General features: G+C 41.0%; 1 protein-coding gene and 2 long non-coding RNA genes across 5 annotated transcripts; 2 read left to right on the forward strand and 1 right to left on the reverse strand.

Annotated features, from left to right (window-relative positions):
* Nucleotides 1–207: 207 nt before the first annotated feature.
* On the reverse strand, nucleotides 208–1,979 carry LOC145450980 (uncharacterized). The gene is made up of 3 exons (XR_013918657.1): nucleotides 1,328–1,979; nucleotides 673–838; nucleotides 208–598 (listed from the first exon to the last, which is right to left on the reverse strand). It is a non-coding gene; the product is annotated as an uncharacterized LOC145450980 (long non-coding RNA).
* Nucleotides 1,980–4,713: 2,734 nt separating this feature from the next.
* On the forward strand, nucleotides 4,714–5,616 carry LOC145449956 (somatostatin receptor type 1-like). Its single transcript, XM_080328397.1, has one exon. It carries the CDS (start codon nucleotides 4,714–4,716, stop codon nucleotides 5,614–5,616), a length of 903 nt encoding a protein of 300 aa, XP_080184523.1.
* Nucleotides 5,617–10,446: 4,830 nt separating this feature from the next.
* LOC145450855 (uncharacterized) lies at nucleotides 10,447–11,667 on the forward strand. 3 transcript variants are annotated; one of them, XR_013918612.1, is made up of 4 exons: nucleotides 10,447–11,130; nucleotides 11,208–11,349; nucleotides 11,415–11,532; nucleotides 11,596–11,667. It is a non-coding gene; the product is annotated as an uncharacterized LOC145450855 (long non-coding RNA). The 3 variants fall into 3 exon arrangements; XR_013918611.1 differs by having other exon boundaries at nucleotides 11,415–11,667; XR_013918610.1 differs by having other exon boundaries at nucleotides 11,208–11,667.
* The last annotated feature ends 4,887 nt before the right edge of the window (nucleotides 11,668–16,554 follow it).

Genomic DNA, 16,554 nt, shown 5'->3' on the forward strand with positions numbered 1-16,554 from the left:
TACTTGATCACCTTTCATTTCTTCATTTTCTACACTTGGAAGTAGTTTCCACATCTCTCTGAAATTGCTTATTCTACTTGAAGGCGAGTAAAACTTTACAGCAATACTTTTGTATGAGTAGCAACGTTGAATATTCTGACCACCTTGGATAAATATTCACATATTCCTGATCATTCCAAGAAATCAAGTGTGCCTTACAATACAGAATTGAATTTTCAATCATGTTATGCAAAGAAATCATGAACAATAAAATGAAATGATTACACTTGAAAGCAACATTTGCAAATAGAGAATGCATACATTTGAAGAAAGAAACAAGAATAATATGCAATACAATGGTACCAATTAAATCAATGCAGTAATAATCATAATAGACAAAACAGTATGCATGAAATAACAGTGCTAGTTTTCAACTGGTTCTTGTGATCATAAACTTGGAAAAGTTTGCATAATGTCCTTCATTATTGCAGCGGCACACACAGCCTCCGTTGACTCACAACTGTGCCGCCATAAAGTTCGCAAAATGATCATTGATCATATTAGTCCAGGGTGCAGGAAACTGGTCAGTGCTCTTCTGTAGAAACTTCATCATCCCACCCTGAATAAGATATAATTTATATTTTATATGTTACATGCATAGCGTGACAAGTCATACATCACAGCTTCACCTACCTGCATCAAATGTCTGTCATCATAGTATCTTCGCTCTTCCCTGGTATCCTAATTGTCTGCCAATTGTAGAGTTCAATGACGCGTTGTTGGTGGATGCAAGAGATGACGTAGCAGTGCTAGTTTACACATCAGCTGGTTTCACATCATTTGTCTCTGGCAGTGGTTTCTAGATCCCAATATTAAAACATTTGAAAGCTTATTTTACAGCAACAATGCCTTTGAAATTTAATATGCCATAAGGAATATCACTTCATGCAAAGATTCACCACAATTCACAATATCTGATGTTGTCACTTTAACCAATCATTGCTTCAACTTATTCTGCTGCAGTAATCAAACTATCAGAGTAGTGAACTTTTCCAATATCTGCAGGTTGGCAACAGTGATACACAGATGAGTATGGTCAACAAAGAAGCTAAAAATTTATACTTTATCACGACCTATTCTCTGCATTGGATGCGAGAAACATTTTCTGCTAGCATGACGTCCTATCTTGTGCAAATGCAGCATATGAACTAGGAGTAAATGAATATGTTTCCCCCTTTCCCAAAAATTGCTCCTCGAAGTCGACCATGGAGTTTTCACTTGCCCCAATGAATGAAATTACAGCAGCAATACTAAAATGAATATTAGAAATGAATGGAAATGGACATACCAGATGTTTGCAGTACATCAGCAATTGATGTTGATGTAGGCTGGCATCAACAACTGCCTGATTTTTTACTAGTGGAAAGGATTATAGAGTACAATTTCTGTAAACAGATGTAGTAAGATTGAAAAGACACCATTATGTAGTAAAAATGCATGCATAAATATAATATGAATCTGAACTCATTTAGTTGATAAAATGAAATAGTGTTGCAGGAATGAATTACCAGCTTCTATCAACTAACTATAGGTACTCATTTGCTACATGATAATCACAACACAGGACATGGAATTCTAGGTTAAAATGTCAAATGCAAATATTAACATCAACTTCGTATATACAAGGATAACAAGGTTATGAAATGACTTGTAGCAGTCCTTCAATCAGACGCACACATTGAACTAGAATAAGTGAATAGCAGGCAGCCCTGTGATCACCAGCAGTGATTTATCAGGTATGCAGAAAACAGACTGCTGTAGAAACACGTGCAACTGAGTCAGCCTGATCGCAATATCGTTGCCAGACGCAAAACAATCATCGCATAGTAATATTGAATAACCACAACTGGCGAGCATACATAACAAAACGACTGATTACTGCTGCAGAGTGCAGATTACTGCATGGCAGTACCATCATACCGGCATGCCGTCTGGTACGTATCTACACATCCTACCGGTAAACTCACCTTCTCATATCACATTTTCTTCGTACAACCAATATACACCCTGAACACAACATAGAAGCACTCTCCTTCGATAATTATTCAATACATTCATCTCGACAAGCTGCTAAATCCATAGGACCACACTTTCGACTGAGCTCACGGCAGCAACGATAGCCACGGAAAGTTCGTTTGATCCAACTTTCCGTACGGCAGCAAAAAAGCGAAGAAATCAACCGTGCGATAGCCGTGGCGACAGCCGCCGTGAACGAATCGTGCATGTGTGAACATTTCCACGGCAAGTCGGCCGTACGACCGTACGATGGAAAACCGTACGGCAAAAATCGTGGCCGGGAACCGTGCATGTGTGAATTAGCCTTAACAATTGTCACGGATGGCGGGCCGCAATTCACATCGAATGAATTCGATACGTTTTGCTCTAATTTGGCAATCAGCCATATCGTATCACCGTCTTTTCACCCTGCCTCGAACGGGGAAGCGGAGCGTTTCGTCCAGACTTTGAAAGCTTGATTAATAAAAAATTGCGACGGGGGAAAAGATCTCAACGTCGCGATCCAAACACTTCTCGCTACGTACCGATGTGCACCGCACCCGGGCATAGACTGGAAAACGCCTGATGAGATCTTACATGGTCGGCAGCCGCGCAATTTGTTAAGTTTGTGCTCTCCCTTCGACAAATCTAAACCCGTTACGCGTGGACAATCAGTCACTCATTTCGAGATTGGTTCCTCGGTTTACGCTCGAAGTTACCGAAGCGGACCAAAGTGGGTTGCTGGCGTAGTGACGGAAATACTGGGGCGTGTTGTGTACATTATAAAAACGGATCATGGGTATTGGAGGAGGCACAAAAACCAACTCCAACCACGCTTGATTTCAGCTGGCCATAATAATACAGCCACACAGGAAGTTGCTCAGCCTCCGCAGTCGCAAGCTGAGCAACCATTGGTTAGGAGCAGGGCACAAGGTCCTGCAGCTAGTCCTGCCCGTACGTCGGGTAGACGTTATCCCCTTAGAAATAGGAAACCCACCGATTTCTATAGACCTACGTGAATGTGGGCAACCCTCCAACTTACAGGGGAGGACTGTTATGTTCGTGCATTTACGTTCGGTGTCGTACAGCTCTTTCTTTCTATAGGATTAGTAATTACAGCCAATCATTATTTCCTCGTGTGTCATGCTTGTATTTATACCCTGTGTGCTGTTGTCTCGTGGTCTTTTCATTTAACTGCACTCTGGATCGTGTCGCTGCCTAAAGTATTCTGGTGTTTAATATACTGATTTCATATTGCAACCTCGTCGCATTGAGTTATTGTTCAACCAAGATCAAGAACATAACAAAAGCCTCAATACAAACATGTGGGTTTTTCATCCTTTCGACAAACTGGAGCTTCGCGGGACCTTTGTGTCAGCTCTCAAAAACGATTTCTGCCAGCAAGCATTTTTCACTCGCGAAAAATACGCTGTATTTTGGATAGGAGTGCAGAACAGATTTTAAGACCTGGCCATCCAAGCACTAGTAGAAGTTCTTGTACAAATTACGAACAGCATTGTTTGGTCGAGAAGGGTTGTATTGAAATAATTGCAAGTAAAACGAGCGAAAAAGTTGCCTTTTCAATGAAACATTTGATAACTTAAGCTACGTACTTATCCAATTTCTTGCACATCTGAACAAAATGTTGAGTAGGCCTATTTTCATCTTTTTGTATAATAATTTTCGATTAGTTTGTGCGAATGAAATTTATTTCACAAAAAAAGTGCGAATGGAGCTCAAAAAGGTTGAAAAGCACTGGTCCAGTGCATACTTCTGGAATGCTAGTTACACACCTGTTGCTTCACAAGCCCTTCTCTGTTGTCACCGACATATTTTGCCAGATTCAATCACTTTCCACACTTATCACTGTCGTGTGGAGATTTTTTTTCATAAGATACTGACAATTGAAGCCAGTCCTTGTTGGGCAGTGACGATAATTTTTGCTCCATTTTTCCAGAAAAATCCGAACTGATTATGAGATTTTTTGCCTTCTTGGAATGTGGTGTCAAGGTCGCGAACTTGTTCCTAATGGTGACAAGAGGGAAATACATTCAGTTGGATGGTTATAATGTGACTGCGTAGGAACTGAATGTATTCGTTATTTGCAGTCTTGGAGATTTCCTAATGAAATCTCAACTGCTCAACCGTTCAATCATCACATTATGTCACACCGGCATAGTTTTCTGTCTAGCTCCAGCAGAACTTTGAGAACGGGTCCACGGGAGATTTTTAAACTGGGAAGTGGACCGCGAGTGTGAAAACCAATAGGCAACATCACCAGGCGCTTCGAAAGCATAGTGACGGCCGGTGCCGATCTTCAGAACAATCATGTCGAGCATACACATGCTCGTATTCCTAAGTTCATATACGTTTCAATCCTTTCCCCAACATAAGTAGCCCCCCACTGGATCTTTGTTTTTCATCTCAGATCGATACCCATAAATCATATATTTTAACTTCCGCTTAGGGAATTGAGATTCGCAAATTTCTGTTCTGATCATGAACAGCACAAGCATCGAGCTTGTATCTCCAACGCCACATCTTTTCGTGAGAACTGAGGGACCGAACATTACTCATGCGTTTTCGGAAAATGAAATACTTACCATTTTCACGACATTCACCATCATGTATATATTTTCAATCTTCTCCAACGTTATTATCCTGGGAGTTCTTTGTGGAATGAAACAAACCCCTCTAAATGTGTTTATTGCCGGCTTGTGCAGCTCTGATATTCTCTCCGCTATCGCATCGCCTCTGATAATCAAACAAGCACTGGATTACGGCTGTATGAAGGAATATCCTTGGAACAGATTTGTGTGCAAAACTCTCAGTGGTGTCTTGACAGTCACATCGGCTGTCACGATTCAGCTTGTGCTTGCTCTTTCTTTGTGGAGGCTGCACGCGATACTTCGACCTATAAAGGCAATGGGAGCAATGACGACAAAAAGAGCAAAAGTAATAGTTGGTTCCGTTTCGATACTAACAACTGCATTGGTCATGCCGATACCGGCTATTTATTTAGATGTTATTCTTTCAGACGGCGGACATACGATCTGCCAATTCCCCAAAGAATTGGAATGGGTTTTTCATATTGTCAATTTGATGGCTGATGTAGTGTTGAATTTAGTTCCGATGTCACTGATCGTGACCTGCTGCATTTCTATCATGGTGTCACTTCTCAATCAGAAGTTAAAACGGCAGGGAATGACAGGCCACAGAGAGTCTAGACAAGAGGACCGAAAAGCGTTGATCCAACTAGGTTTAATAATGGCCTCGTTTCTCGTTGGCTATACCCCCAAGATTATTTGTCGTGTTCTTGCCATGATTGGGGCAATCGAAGGTTATCGTGCGTACGCTGTAGCATATGTAGCGCAACGTGGGGTGTTGAATTTGACCGAATCACTCAATCCAATTCTCTACAATTTGGGTTCGGAAGCCATCTGGAAAGCAACGAAGAAAAGCTTCAAACGGGTATTCGGGAAATGCAAAGTGGAGCTACCAACCAACAATTCCACTGTGCATCCGGGAGTGGACATACAACTCACCACTATCAAAGAAGAAAATACCACAAATCAAGATTGACGATATCGAAAGATCCGTTAAAATAAATGGCGTTTTTGTATTGTGCGAAAGATCTTCGTGCTATAGATATTATGGTATCATGTGTTAATGTACCTTCGGCTTAAAATGAAATTGCATTTATCATTATTGAGTCCTATTCTAATTTCAATTCTCAACTCATAAAAACAATATGTAAATAAGATGGATTACACCAGTGGTTCCCAACCTGGGAGGCGCGAAGAAGCGGTCAACTGAAAAAAGTTTTCGCGCTCTGCGCGATTGACCTCCAATTCACGCGTGTTTTTCTATATGTAGACCGAAATTCCTATTTTTTAATTCTCTCATCAACAGACATAACCTTCCATGCCATCAAACAATCTGGTGAGGTTGCTAGCATCTCAGTTGGATTTTGTGATAAGACGATAAGGGGGGCGGGAAATTTTTCACTATCATGAAGGGGGGCGTGTCTAAAAAGGTTGGGAACCACTGTACATTACTGTACTGTACATTACACTATACCAGCGTGCTAATTTACACCCACGAATCCAAAAACATCAATGAGAGAGAGAGAGAGAGAGTTCTTTTATTCGTCAACCATGAAATATAGTAAAGGCAATGTCCACAAACATTCACGTCCAATAGTATACATTTTTTAAATTTTCCTAACTATAATTTACACGGTATAGACTGGGAGACCCGATATGACCGAAGTCTTCTAGGCCGGAGTCACCCAAGCATATTGGCAGTATCAATTATAATATGGATCAATTTCTTCTCTCAGTCGAGTAGCACCGCAAAGAGTAACGAAATAAACAAAAGTAAATAAAAGACAGCAACACTAGTGAAGGGCGGTTACCATAGTTAACGGTGTGATCAGAAAATAACAATTTGACCGATGTACACAGTGGTAATATTATTGTAGCATATTAAATGAATCGAAACAACAAACAACATCATTGAGGTCATGAGATATGTTCTTCTTAGTACTTGGATAATATAAATTTGCAATAGCGAGCTTTAAATGTATGATAAGGAAGAGTACGGTAGAAAGTTGGTACATTGTTCCAAAATTTCACACCTATACAAGATAGGGAATTTCTTGACAGTCTTGATGAATTCAATTTAACAAATAGGTGTAGCGTACCGCTCCATGATTAACCTATAATTACCCCCGATGATCACTGATTATGTTACTGCTACGTCTTGTTGTGTTGCACTCTTTTATGCCAGTCGGCATTTTGTCACCGTCCGAAGCGCAGTCGCCTTTTACTCACCGTCGGAGGTGCAGTCGGCTTTCAGTCACCGTCCGCGATGTCAGTCGATCTCTAGTCTCCGTCGGACGAGTATCGTCATGTTTTAGTTGTTTTATTAAAAGAGTAATGCTGACTTGTCTACTTTGACTTATCGAGCCGCGGACCTAGAAGAACGCGCGCCCACGACAGAGCACGCTATATTTTGGCGACCCCGACGTGATGTGCCAGCCTACGCGATAGTTAGCGTGATATTCTAGCCGACGTGATTTCGCTGTTCAACGTGATAGCCGACGTGATGTTATTGGAAATGCAATACCGCAAACTCGACCAGGATCAATGATAGAAAGCGATGAACTCACGATATGCGAAAACGAGATTTGCACTAGCTACATAGGAATCGTTAGTTTGTTTTCATGGATGCGAGATTTCAACGACATGGAATTCGGACCTTTCCACACGTACTTGCTTTGGTACGACGATTCGACCCGATGTCACTCAACATCTGTGTCAGTTTAGTTTTGATTGAGGTCGCCATACCGCCGACAATTCGTCCAATTCAAGACTCCAGAATTCGAATTTGCATGCTGAAGACTTCACCACCGAGTACAATTTCCTTCATCGATTGCGGACTTGCATGTTTGCAGCACGACGACGACATGACCGAGCCTTAGCATAGCGACCACGTACACTGAATTCTCTTCGCGACTTCATATCTCCGATCGCCCGACACCGATATACTCGTTTTTCTACGTAGATATAGAAACAGCTATGCTGTCTCGCTACGCATCCCAAATGTAGAACGAAAGATGCGCGGAACGAAACTACACGAAACCGACGGAACCATTATTCCTGATGGGACCACGAACTGAACCGAATAGAATCACCTCGACAGGACCAGCGGGAAATGCGCTCAAACGCAAATCACCCTTCACTCAGTCTTGTCGAGCGACGACTTGCAACTAACCTATCACCTTGATAGGCATATTCCGAATGAAAACGCTCTTCGTCTTAGTATTATGTGGCAGACGCTTTCGACGTTCTGTTCTACATTACCCGCTCACGCATCCGAGAATCTACTAGACTTCTCACGGACCTTAACGACACGATTTTCGAAATATGGAGCGCGACAGAGTTGATTCGTGCAACGATGTCAACGTGCTATGCTAATAACGCTCGAAGTTCAATCGAAATGCAGAGATTCCGGTAACCCATTGCCAGTGTAGGCCTACTTGTCGAACCATTCCGCTCCGTGATGTTGATACACGTTCCCCTAGCAATATCTGCATATTCATTCATTTGTTCCACGTGCGTATTGACCGTTTTTTAGTTGACTCTAATGAATTCTTAATCGTTATTTTACACCATCAGTCACGACAAGACGTTGCATATCCCATAACTGTGTTGAATTCATCATCACGCGACATGATAGTAGTAAGATCGATTCCTGTTGGCGGTGGCGCCGAAACGCTTTCGCAACCCATACCTACTTGCGTACCATAGGATTAGACGACGTTTGTAGTCGCGCAATTCAAAAAAAATCTCACTCAACCGTTACTCGATCAACTATACTTTTTCGCCATCGAAGCTCTGCAATATGCATTGCACTTGAATGTGTTGCCTCGTCATTTAGTGAATCCCTCTTCTAGTATTATTCACTATTCACTCCGATGGTATCGGCTACGTTAGTAAATCCAAACGCTCTTTCTCTACGTTGCGCAGATCCCAGATAATTTTCATTCGAATTAAAAATCACTGTCCCAAACGATCACACAATTACACGCTCATGTTTTTGCAGCAGTGAGGGTCACCCTAGATTACTCGATCCAGTTTATTCTGGCCAATCAAGTTTTGATTCGCACTGAAATGTTTTTCATTATTCGAACGAATAACTGTCCGCATGACGCCTTAACCGATAGGCTTTTTGGTAATATGTATGTGGCCGTAATATTCGTACCCCACGATTTTGTGTTGTCACCAGTATTTGAATTGCATATTGAGTGTGATACTCCTTCACTTTTCCGTCATCACTTATATTAGTTTCGCCGCAGACTTATTGACCTATTTGCTTTGTATGTTTGTATGTCATAAAGCGTGTCTACTTCACACTTTTAAATTGTATATTTATCGCTAAGGCATTACTCTGTCGCTCATATATCTTACCACCATACCCACCCCACTTTCGTTCGCCGTTAGAGTTGTACTAGGTATTGGAATTTTAGTCTGTAATCACCAGTGGCGGCTCGTGACAATATCGGGTGGTGGGGCAAGGGCTGCAAGCGACTTTTTATCAATATGACGTCACAATGGCGTTTTCCAACGTAAACAAGTAACTTGGTGGTACTATAGATAACTAAGGTAAAGGTTTACCTTAGTTATCTATAGTGGTACGGACTACGGTAACATGAACTTCCCGACAACAGTGATTTTAACGTATGTGCTGCGAGAGGTCTGCCGGTGAGCTGTGACTTGAAGTGTGGTAACTGCAAGCCCCGAACTACTGCCATCTCCGACTAAGCAAATTTGCGTTGTCACCATGTTACAGTTGCATTGTGGGGAATAGGCTGGACGACTTAGTACAGGCGCTTATGGAAAAACGTCCAGTTTTAAAATATATTTGATTCGTATTGGGTTTGTAGTATTTTATACGAATGGAGCTTTGAATGAATAATCATCGTAACATTCAGGATTTGTTTCAGCCCAATATCTCGTGTTTATATCTGTGTTATCTGTGTATTTCGACATGTCGAAGACATCTCGTTTTGGTGGTAGTGTTTGTTGCGCCTATGGGTGCAGTAAAAGGCAGAAAAAGATATCCACGGAGTCATATATGAGAAGTAATAGCGATGGTAGTAGCGATGAAGAGTCTTTGGTAAAGCGTCGGCATCCAAGAACATTTCACCGGTGAGTGAATGGCAGAATATGCAGGGCAGCAAGACTATCTTTGAAGAATCAGTTTCTATAATTAATATCTCCTGACCATCACAGTCAATCAATGTCCAGATAAGCCACAGCATTAATGAATAGGCCATGTTGAAGTGTCATTATACCAGAACATTTTGTCACAAGTATATGGATGTTGGTATGATCAGAGCAGACTATATCAGCAGTCTCAGCACCATGTCAGTTCATCAGTATACCTGTAATAGCATGACCACTGACCAGCCAGGTCACTGTTTGTATTCTGTATGGGCAGTTCAGCCAATAACTAGCTTAGCACTCAATCCTTGCTTAAAATTGTCGTGAAGGTTGGAGGTAGGACTAGAAGGAAATGTATAATTGACGGCCACACGGTTTTGTCCAGCATAGTTGAGTAATAATTCTATATTTCTGGTGCCAGATGCTCACACTAAAGTTCAAATTGCTAATTCCGTGGTCGAGTTCATTATAGCTTTGTGCGTGCGAGACGTTCGATTTGTCTTGTAAGATGTTTTTTTTAGGTTTACCTTTGGCTTTAGATTTAAAAGGTTACCTAATAGTTTATCCTTCTGGGGTAGAAAGTAACAGATATATCTAAATCAAACAAGATAATTTCACATATGTTCCTGCTACTTTTATCAAAAACTTGAAGAATTAGCGCAAGTGAGCAAAACCTACTTAAGTAGAAGTACTTCTTAACTGACCACCTCTGGTCATTACTAGGGCTTATAGTTGTGTCTCTAGAGTCGTAATGTCATGATAATATAAATTATGTGGAAAGCTCAAATCTTTATGTTTGAAACAATTCCAAGAGTTGGTTCTATCTATAGAACATATTTTGGTGTTTTTTCGATCATGCGTATTTTATAGGCTTCCATTAAATATATTCTCTACTAGCACAGATTGGGCATTAATGTTATTTCATTAAGCTGGTTCTGTTACGGCGATTGACACATTTGCCATATGTTCAATAATGAGGCTCAAGGTGATTCATTTGTTGAATTACCTTCACCCTTCCGTTGAAAAAGAAAATGACAATTCGTTACCGCTTTCCGATGTTGTCGTTGAGAAGATGGATAACAATTTTGTTACATCTGTCATCCTTTTATCATTAGGCTGCATTCAGTGTCCAATACCTTTAGCGGTAAACTGTGAATATATAATTTATATGATATGTGCTCTTGTACACAGATGTCACTATCGCTTTATTCCATACTTGCTCCTGGCTGTTTTCTTTTCCATTCAAAGGTTCTGGAATCGACCATCGTTAAGCTGTAAAGCCAACCCTGCGTCGCCAGAGAGAATATTTACATACCCAACTCTTACTTCAAACCCACGGAAGACACCGGCTAACCCACTGAATGAGGTGAGGCCACTTTCTTCGTATGCCGTAGAATTTTCATTATTTTAATTCTGTACTAACCGTTTTTGGTATCTTCACAGATAATAAGAAAAAACAAAGAAGCGAGCAAGGATGAGCAAGTCTAGTCAACACATACTTCAAACCCGTAGAAGACACCGGCTAACACACTTTCTTTACTATTTTATACGCGTTTTGGTAGAAAAACGTTGTCGTGACATCAAGGTATGTCGATCAATGTGTCTTCAAGTGAACAATTTCTCATATGTTAGTTCATTTATCTTGAACAGTGCCCCAAAACGACGTCGTCGCCGTAGGCCTCGCAGTGGGGTGGCCTTCAATGTGACTGTGCCTGTGCTGCGTAAGAAGAGAAGAAATTCCATTAAATTGGAACTAAGATCAGAATCGGTTCGTTTATTATACCTCGTTCGCAGATATTAAGCCCTAACTTATCCCACATTTGACTTTCAGATCACCGTTAATTACGCCGAAGGCGACGTAAAGTCGATCACAATTAATTAATTTATTTCTGTTTTTATTTTTTTATGTTGTTATTTCAATAGAAAAATCCGTTTCTCATAACCGAAGCTGGTGTTTACGAAAACGAAAGTTCAGCATTTTTGTACGAGACAGTACAGCGCGGTATTTCGTGTGACGAGACAGTACAGTGCGTTATTGCGTGTGACCGCAGAAATGGTTGATCTAAAGCCAGGTTCGAGTGCTTCATCTAGTAGGGTAGGCAAGTATCGTGGGCAGAAAAACTAAGTTGAAATGTTCTCATCTCCAGTTAGTTTTGAATCTAATCTAATTTCTGGTTTCATGAAAGTGCAAAACGAGCCAAGCTTCATGTACACACGTCTATGGGTAGCTATAGGTGTAATTATGATCAAATACATGTACGCCATTTAGATTGTATCTTGTGCCGTATTGATTCGATAAAATTAATATTTATTATGAACTCCCACAGTGCACAGATTGCTGTAACCAACATAGCCTCAATTTCACTGTGAATTGGGCAATTCTAGCTACATCTGAATAAGGACCCATGCATTTCTTGTTTCTCTCATTCAATGAACTCATTCAGTCACTTCTACAGAAATCACTACCCCATCGCTACACATAGCAGACATATCTTTACTTTCTCTTTTTTGGATTTATTTAAATACGCTGAACCAATAAATACGTAGAATAACCACAATGGCATTCAATTGATTTCAGCAGTGCCTTTTGATATGTCCCATGATGCTGAATTTTCTCCATCAGCAATATTCACAGCCACCACGTAGCTGGCAGTTACAGCATTCACATCAGCTCCATTGCAGTATGAAGATTTTGAATCCAGGATAGGTAATTCTGAGGCACGCTCCGATAATAACTTCAAGCTGGCAATCGTAGATGCTTTTACTTCCTATAGATACATATATCTGAAAGATAACTGAACTGGCATACATCTTTTGACAGCTTGGTTATTTCTGTATACGTAAAATATGCTGGATACAACGAGTAAAGCAATCTACATCAGGAATATAACCACAAAAAAATACATATGATGACACATAGACAACCTTATTTTACCACGAACAATCGAAACCACTTATATCTTCGACATGTCGAAATACACAGATAACACAGATATAAACACGAGATATTGGGCTGAAACAAATCCTGAATGTTACGATTATTATTCATTCAAAGCTCCATTCGTATAAAATACTACAAACCCAATACGAATCAAATATATTTTAAAACTGGACGTTTTTCCATAAGCCCCTGTACTAAAAAGTCCAGCCTATCCCCCACAATGCAACTGTTTCTAGTGACAACGTAAATATCGCGAGTAGCGCACTCCAGTGTTTATATAGCTCAGTGGGTAACTGCGTAAACGGCGTACGGAACAAAGATTCGACACGGTTCATGTTCGCACTATACCTGACTAATTATCTGCAGAAATGGAAATGACTATAACTCGTGAGATTGCGTAAGCTTAACTGGAAAGGTCAACGAGTTTGGAGTCGGACACATACGCAATTGTTATCTCATAGATTGGACATGTCATATTGAATCCAAAACGTAATTCTGAAGAACTACGGATAGCAGCCTCGGAAATTCGGTCCCGGTACAGCATAGGAGATTTTGGCCTTGAGGCTGGAGACTGTCACACGACACATACGGCTTACGGTCTATAGTGTCTATATGTCTGCTGCAAAATCGCCTTTGGAAAATATATTACCGAATAAATACGTGGATGAAAGCCGAAAACTTGGTACACTGTTACATGAAATCATCGAGAAGTAGCCTCATGACCGTTTTCGGTATGGTACACTGTCAAAATTAATACGAACAGACCAACACCGAATTTTGCGTAAAATTTACAGAGGAATAGGCTGATCAAGCGACCAGCTGTTAGCCGCCATCGAATACGAAACAGCTATCGCGCTTGACAGGGGTTGTAATTGTAAGCAAATGGCCTGAAGGCCACAATTTCACGGTGAAATTGACATTGGAGAATATAAAATAAAAGTAAATATTTGAATGCAAACCGAGGATGTTAGTAAACTGTTTCATGATATCATCATCTCATCACCTGTCTCAGTATGGAACACAGTTAGCGTTAACACAGATACACCGGCTTTTGCGTGAAATCCGCAATGCGTTAGGGCTAAGTGTCAGATCAGCGCACATCTCTACCATACTCGACCTTGATAACGAAATTGCTGCCCTAATCATTGAGTGCCAACCTTGAGACTTGGCACAGCGTTCGATACTAAAATCAAGACATACCATGCAAAAGCTCATGACGGATCGAGGTAAGGAGCATCGTTAAAATCAATGGAGACCAATACCGGCTTTGCGTAAAATATGTTTGCGATAAATGACGAGTCAGCTCTCACTCGACTTAGGAAACAAAATTACCGCTAACACAGTACAGTGACAAACTTGAAACTTTGTACAGCGTTCGATACTAACATTAAGACTTACCGTACCAAATGTCATGACCGATCTCGGTATGGAACATCGTCAAAATCAATGGATACCAATACCGGCTTTTGAGTAAAACCTGTTTGCGATACATGACGGATCAGCACACACTCAACCTCGGAAACGGAATTACTACCCTAAACTTTAAGTAGAAACCATGAAACTTGGGACAGTGTTAAATACCACCATCACGACATGACATACCAAGTTTCAAGAATTATCATGGTGTGAAACACCATCAAAATCGACCTATACCAGCAAAGGTCGACTAAACGCATATGACGGTAACCGAGTTCAGATATAGATACGATTGTTACATCACACCTTAAGGGCAACCAGGTTATGTTGCCCCGGTTGCTCGGTAATTTTATGAATAGGAGAGAGTAAATCACTGTTTCTTTATTGTGCGCGGCTTTGAGAGAATAGACAGTGAAAGCTTGTTATGAGCGCTACCGGGGCATGCCCCGGCTAGGTATTCGCAAAGCGAAAACACGGAAGAGAATTCGATTTTCGCAGAGACTTCGCTATATATGGGCATTTACAAGCGAAAGGACAAGAAGAATACGATTTTCGCTGTGATTTCGGTCTATATAGATTGCTGTGCGTCTATAAATGGTAAAGAACTGTTATTGAACAGAATTTTAGGTGGGGCAATGCCCCAGTTGCCCTATAGGACGAGCCGCCACTGGTAATCACCACCATTTCATGCTGATAGTCCTTCACTTATAGTAGTTGAATCGTTGTCTCTAGTTTCCATAATATCCTAAAGCTTTCACCAACCAGGGGGGCCCTTGTAGCGTACCGCTCCATGATTAACCTATAATTACCCTCGATGATCACTGATTATGTTACTGCAATACGTCTTGTTGTGTTGCACTCTTTTATGCCAGTCGGCATTTTGTCACCGTCCGAAGCGCAGTCGCCTTTTACTCACCGTCGGAGGTGCAGTCGGCTTTCAGTCACCGTCCGCGATGTCAGTCGATCTCTAGTCTCCGTCGGACGAGTATCGTCATGTTTTAGTTGTTTTATTTAAAGAGTAATGCTGACTTGTCTACTTTGACTTATCGAGCCGCGGACCTAGAAGTACGCGCGCCCACGACAGAGCACGCTATATAGGGACTGATTCTGTGAGAATCTTGTGTTATAATGGTGAATTGAATTGGGGCATTGAAAAAAGTTGTCGAAATAGTCAGGTAATGTTCTTTCATTCTATTGTTTCATGATTTTTACAATTTCAAATTCATACAAATCCGAGATTTCAAGAATGCCCAATTTTCTAAATTCAGGGCTGACACTGCTACGTGCCGGTATATTAGATATAATCCTAATGGCTTTGTTTTGTAATACCTGGAGCTTGTTGATATGCTTCTTGTAAGAGCAGCCCCACACTGTTATTCCATATGTAAGATGGCAGTGGACGAGCGCATGATAAACGGGTAGGAGAAGTGATATTGGAACCAGCTTCTTCAGGCGATAGAGTGCACCAATGCCACGAGATATTTTGCTTGCTATGTAGCTATGTGGCTGGGTGTTCCTTTTATATCCCCGATCGCAATGTAAGAATATCAAAAGCATGTCCAAAACTACTATGAATTCTCTCAATTGAGCTGAGAGCAATATTCGCTGCATTGCTATGGGCATAGGCGCCGAGTTAACGGGTGGCGGGGTGACGTAGCCACCCCATGAAATATTTATGGGTTGGTGGCCACCCCATACAACAGTGGTCGGGAACCTTTTTCGTCCGAAGAGCCATTTTGGCCAATTTATTTTCTATTTCAACTCCCGAAGAGCCATACATGTCAATCAACTGTCACGTCATAATTGCAAATTTGTGACGTCATGGTAGCACTTACACAATCTCACTGCATGGGATTCATTCTCTTGCGCCTCCTTTTCTCTGTAAAAACTCGTACTAATAATGCTGGTATCAGTGTTGGGATCAAGTAACTACCTTCGAGTCACGAGTCATTGCACATTTTGACTCGAGTCAAGTCAAGTCAATCGATTTTGGAGGTGACTCGAGTCAAGTCGAGTCAAGTCGCTGTATCGCTCACATATGAGTAAAACTGCTAAACTACGTATGTATAATTACATAGCCTTGGTTTATAGTCACCAGCCAAAACACGGAATGAGAAACGAATTGATTAGATGTAATACATTACCCATTAACAAATTGATATGATACAATTCGAGCCTTCGTCAACGGTTGAGGGCGATCTAAACCAGTGGTTCCCAACCTTTTTCGACTCATCGCCCCTTTTTCAAGATCCACACCGAGTATCGCCCCCCAAATATTGGGAACCGAAAAATGAGCATACAAACTGCAATCATTGACTTAAAAAATGTCAACTTTCCGGCTCGATCTCGAAATTACACTTTTTATAGCTTAATTTTCGTGAGTTGACTAAAAAAAATTTCATTTCTCCGGATTGACTCCAATGTAACCGTTTT

Source organism: Botryllus schlosseri, chromosome 11 (assembly GCF_051294905.1).
Source record: "Botryllus schlosseri isolate E-star chromosome 11, Bs_hap1, whole genome shotgun sequence".
Lineage (NCBI taxonomy): Eukaryota > Metazoa > Chordata > Ascidiacea > Stolidobranchia > Styelidae > Botryllus > Botryllus schlosseri.

Coding starts and splice junctions, on each gene's coding strand:
- LOC145449956 (XM_080328397.1), top strand. CDS start 4,714: ATGAAACAAACCCCTCTAAATGTGTTTATTGCCGGCTTGTGCAGCTCT.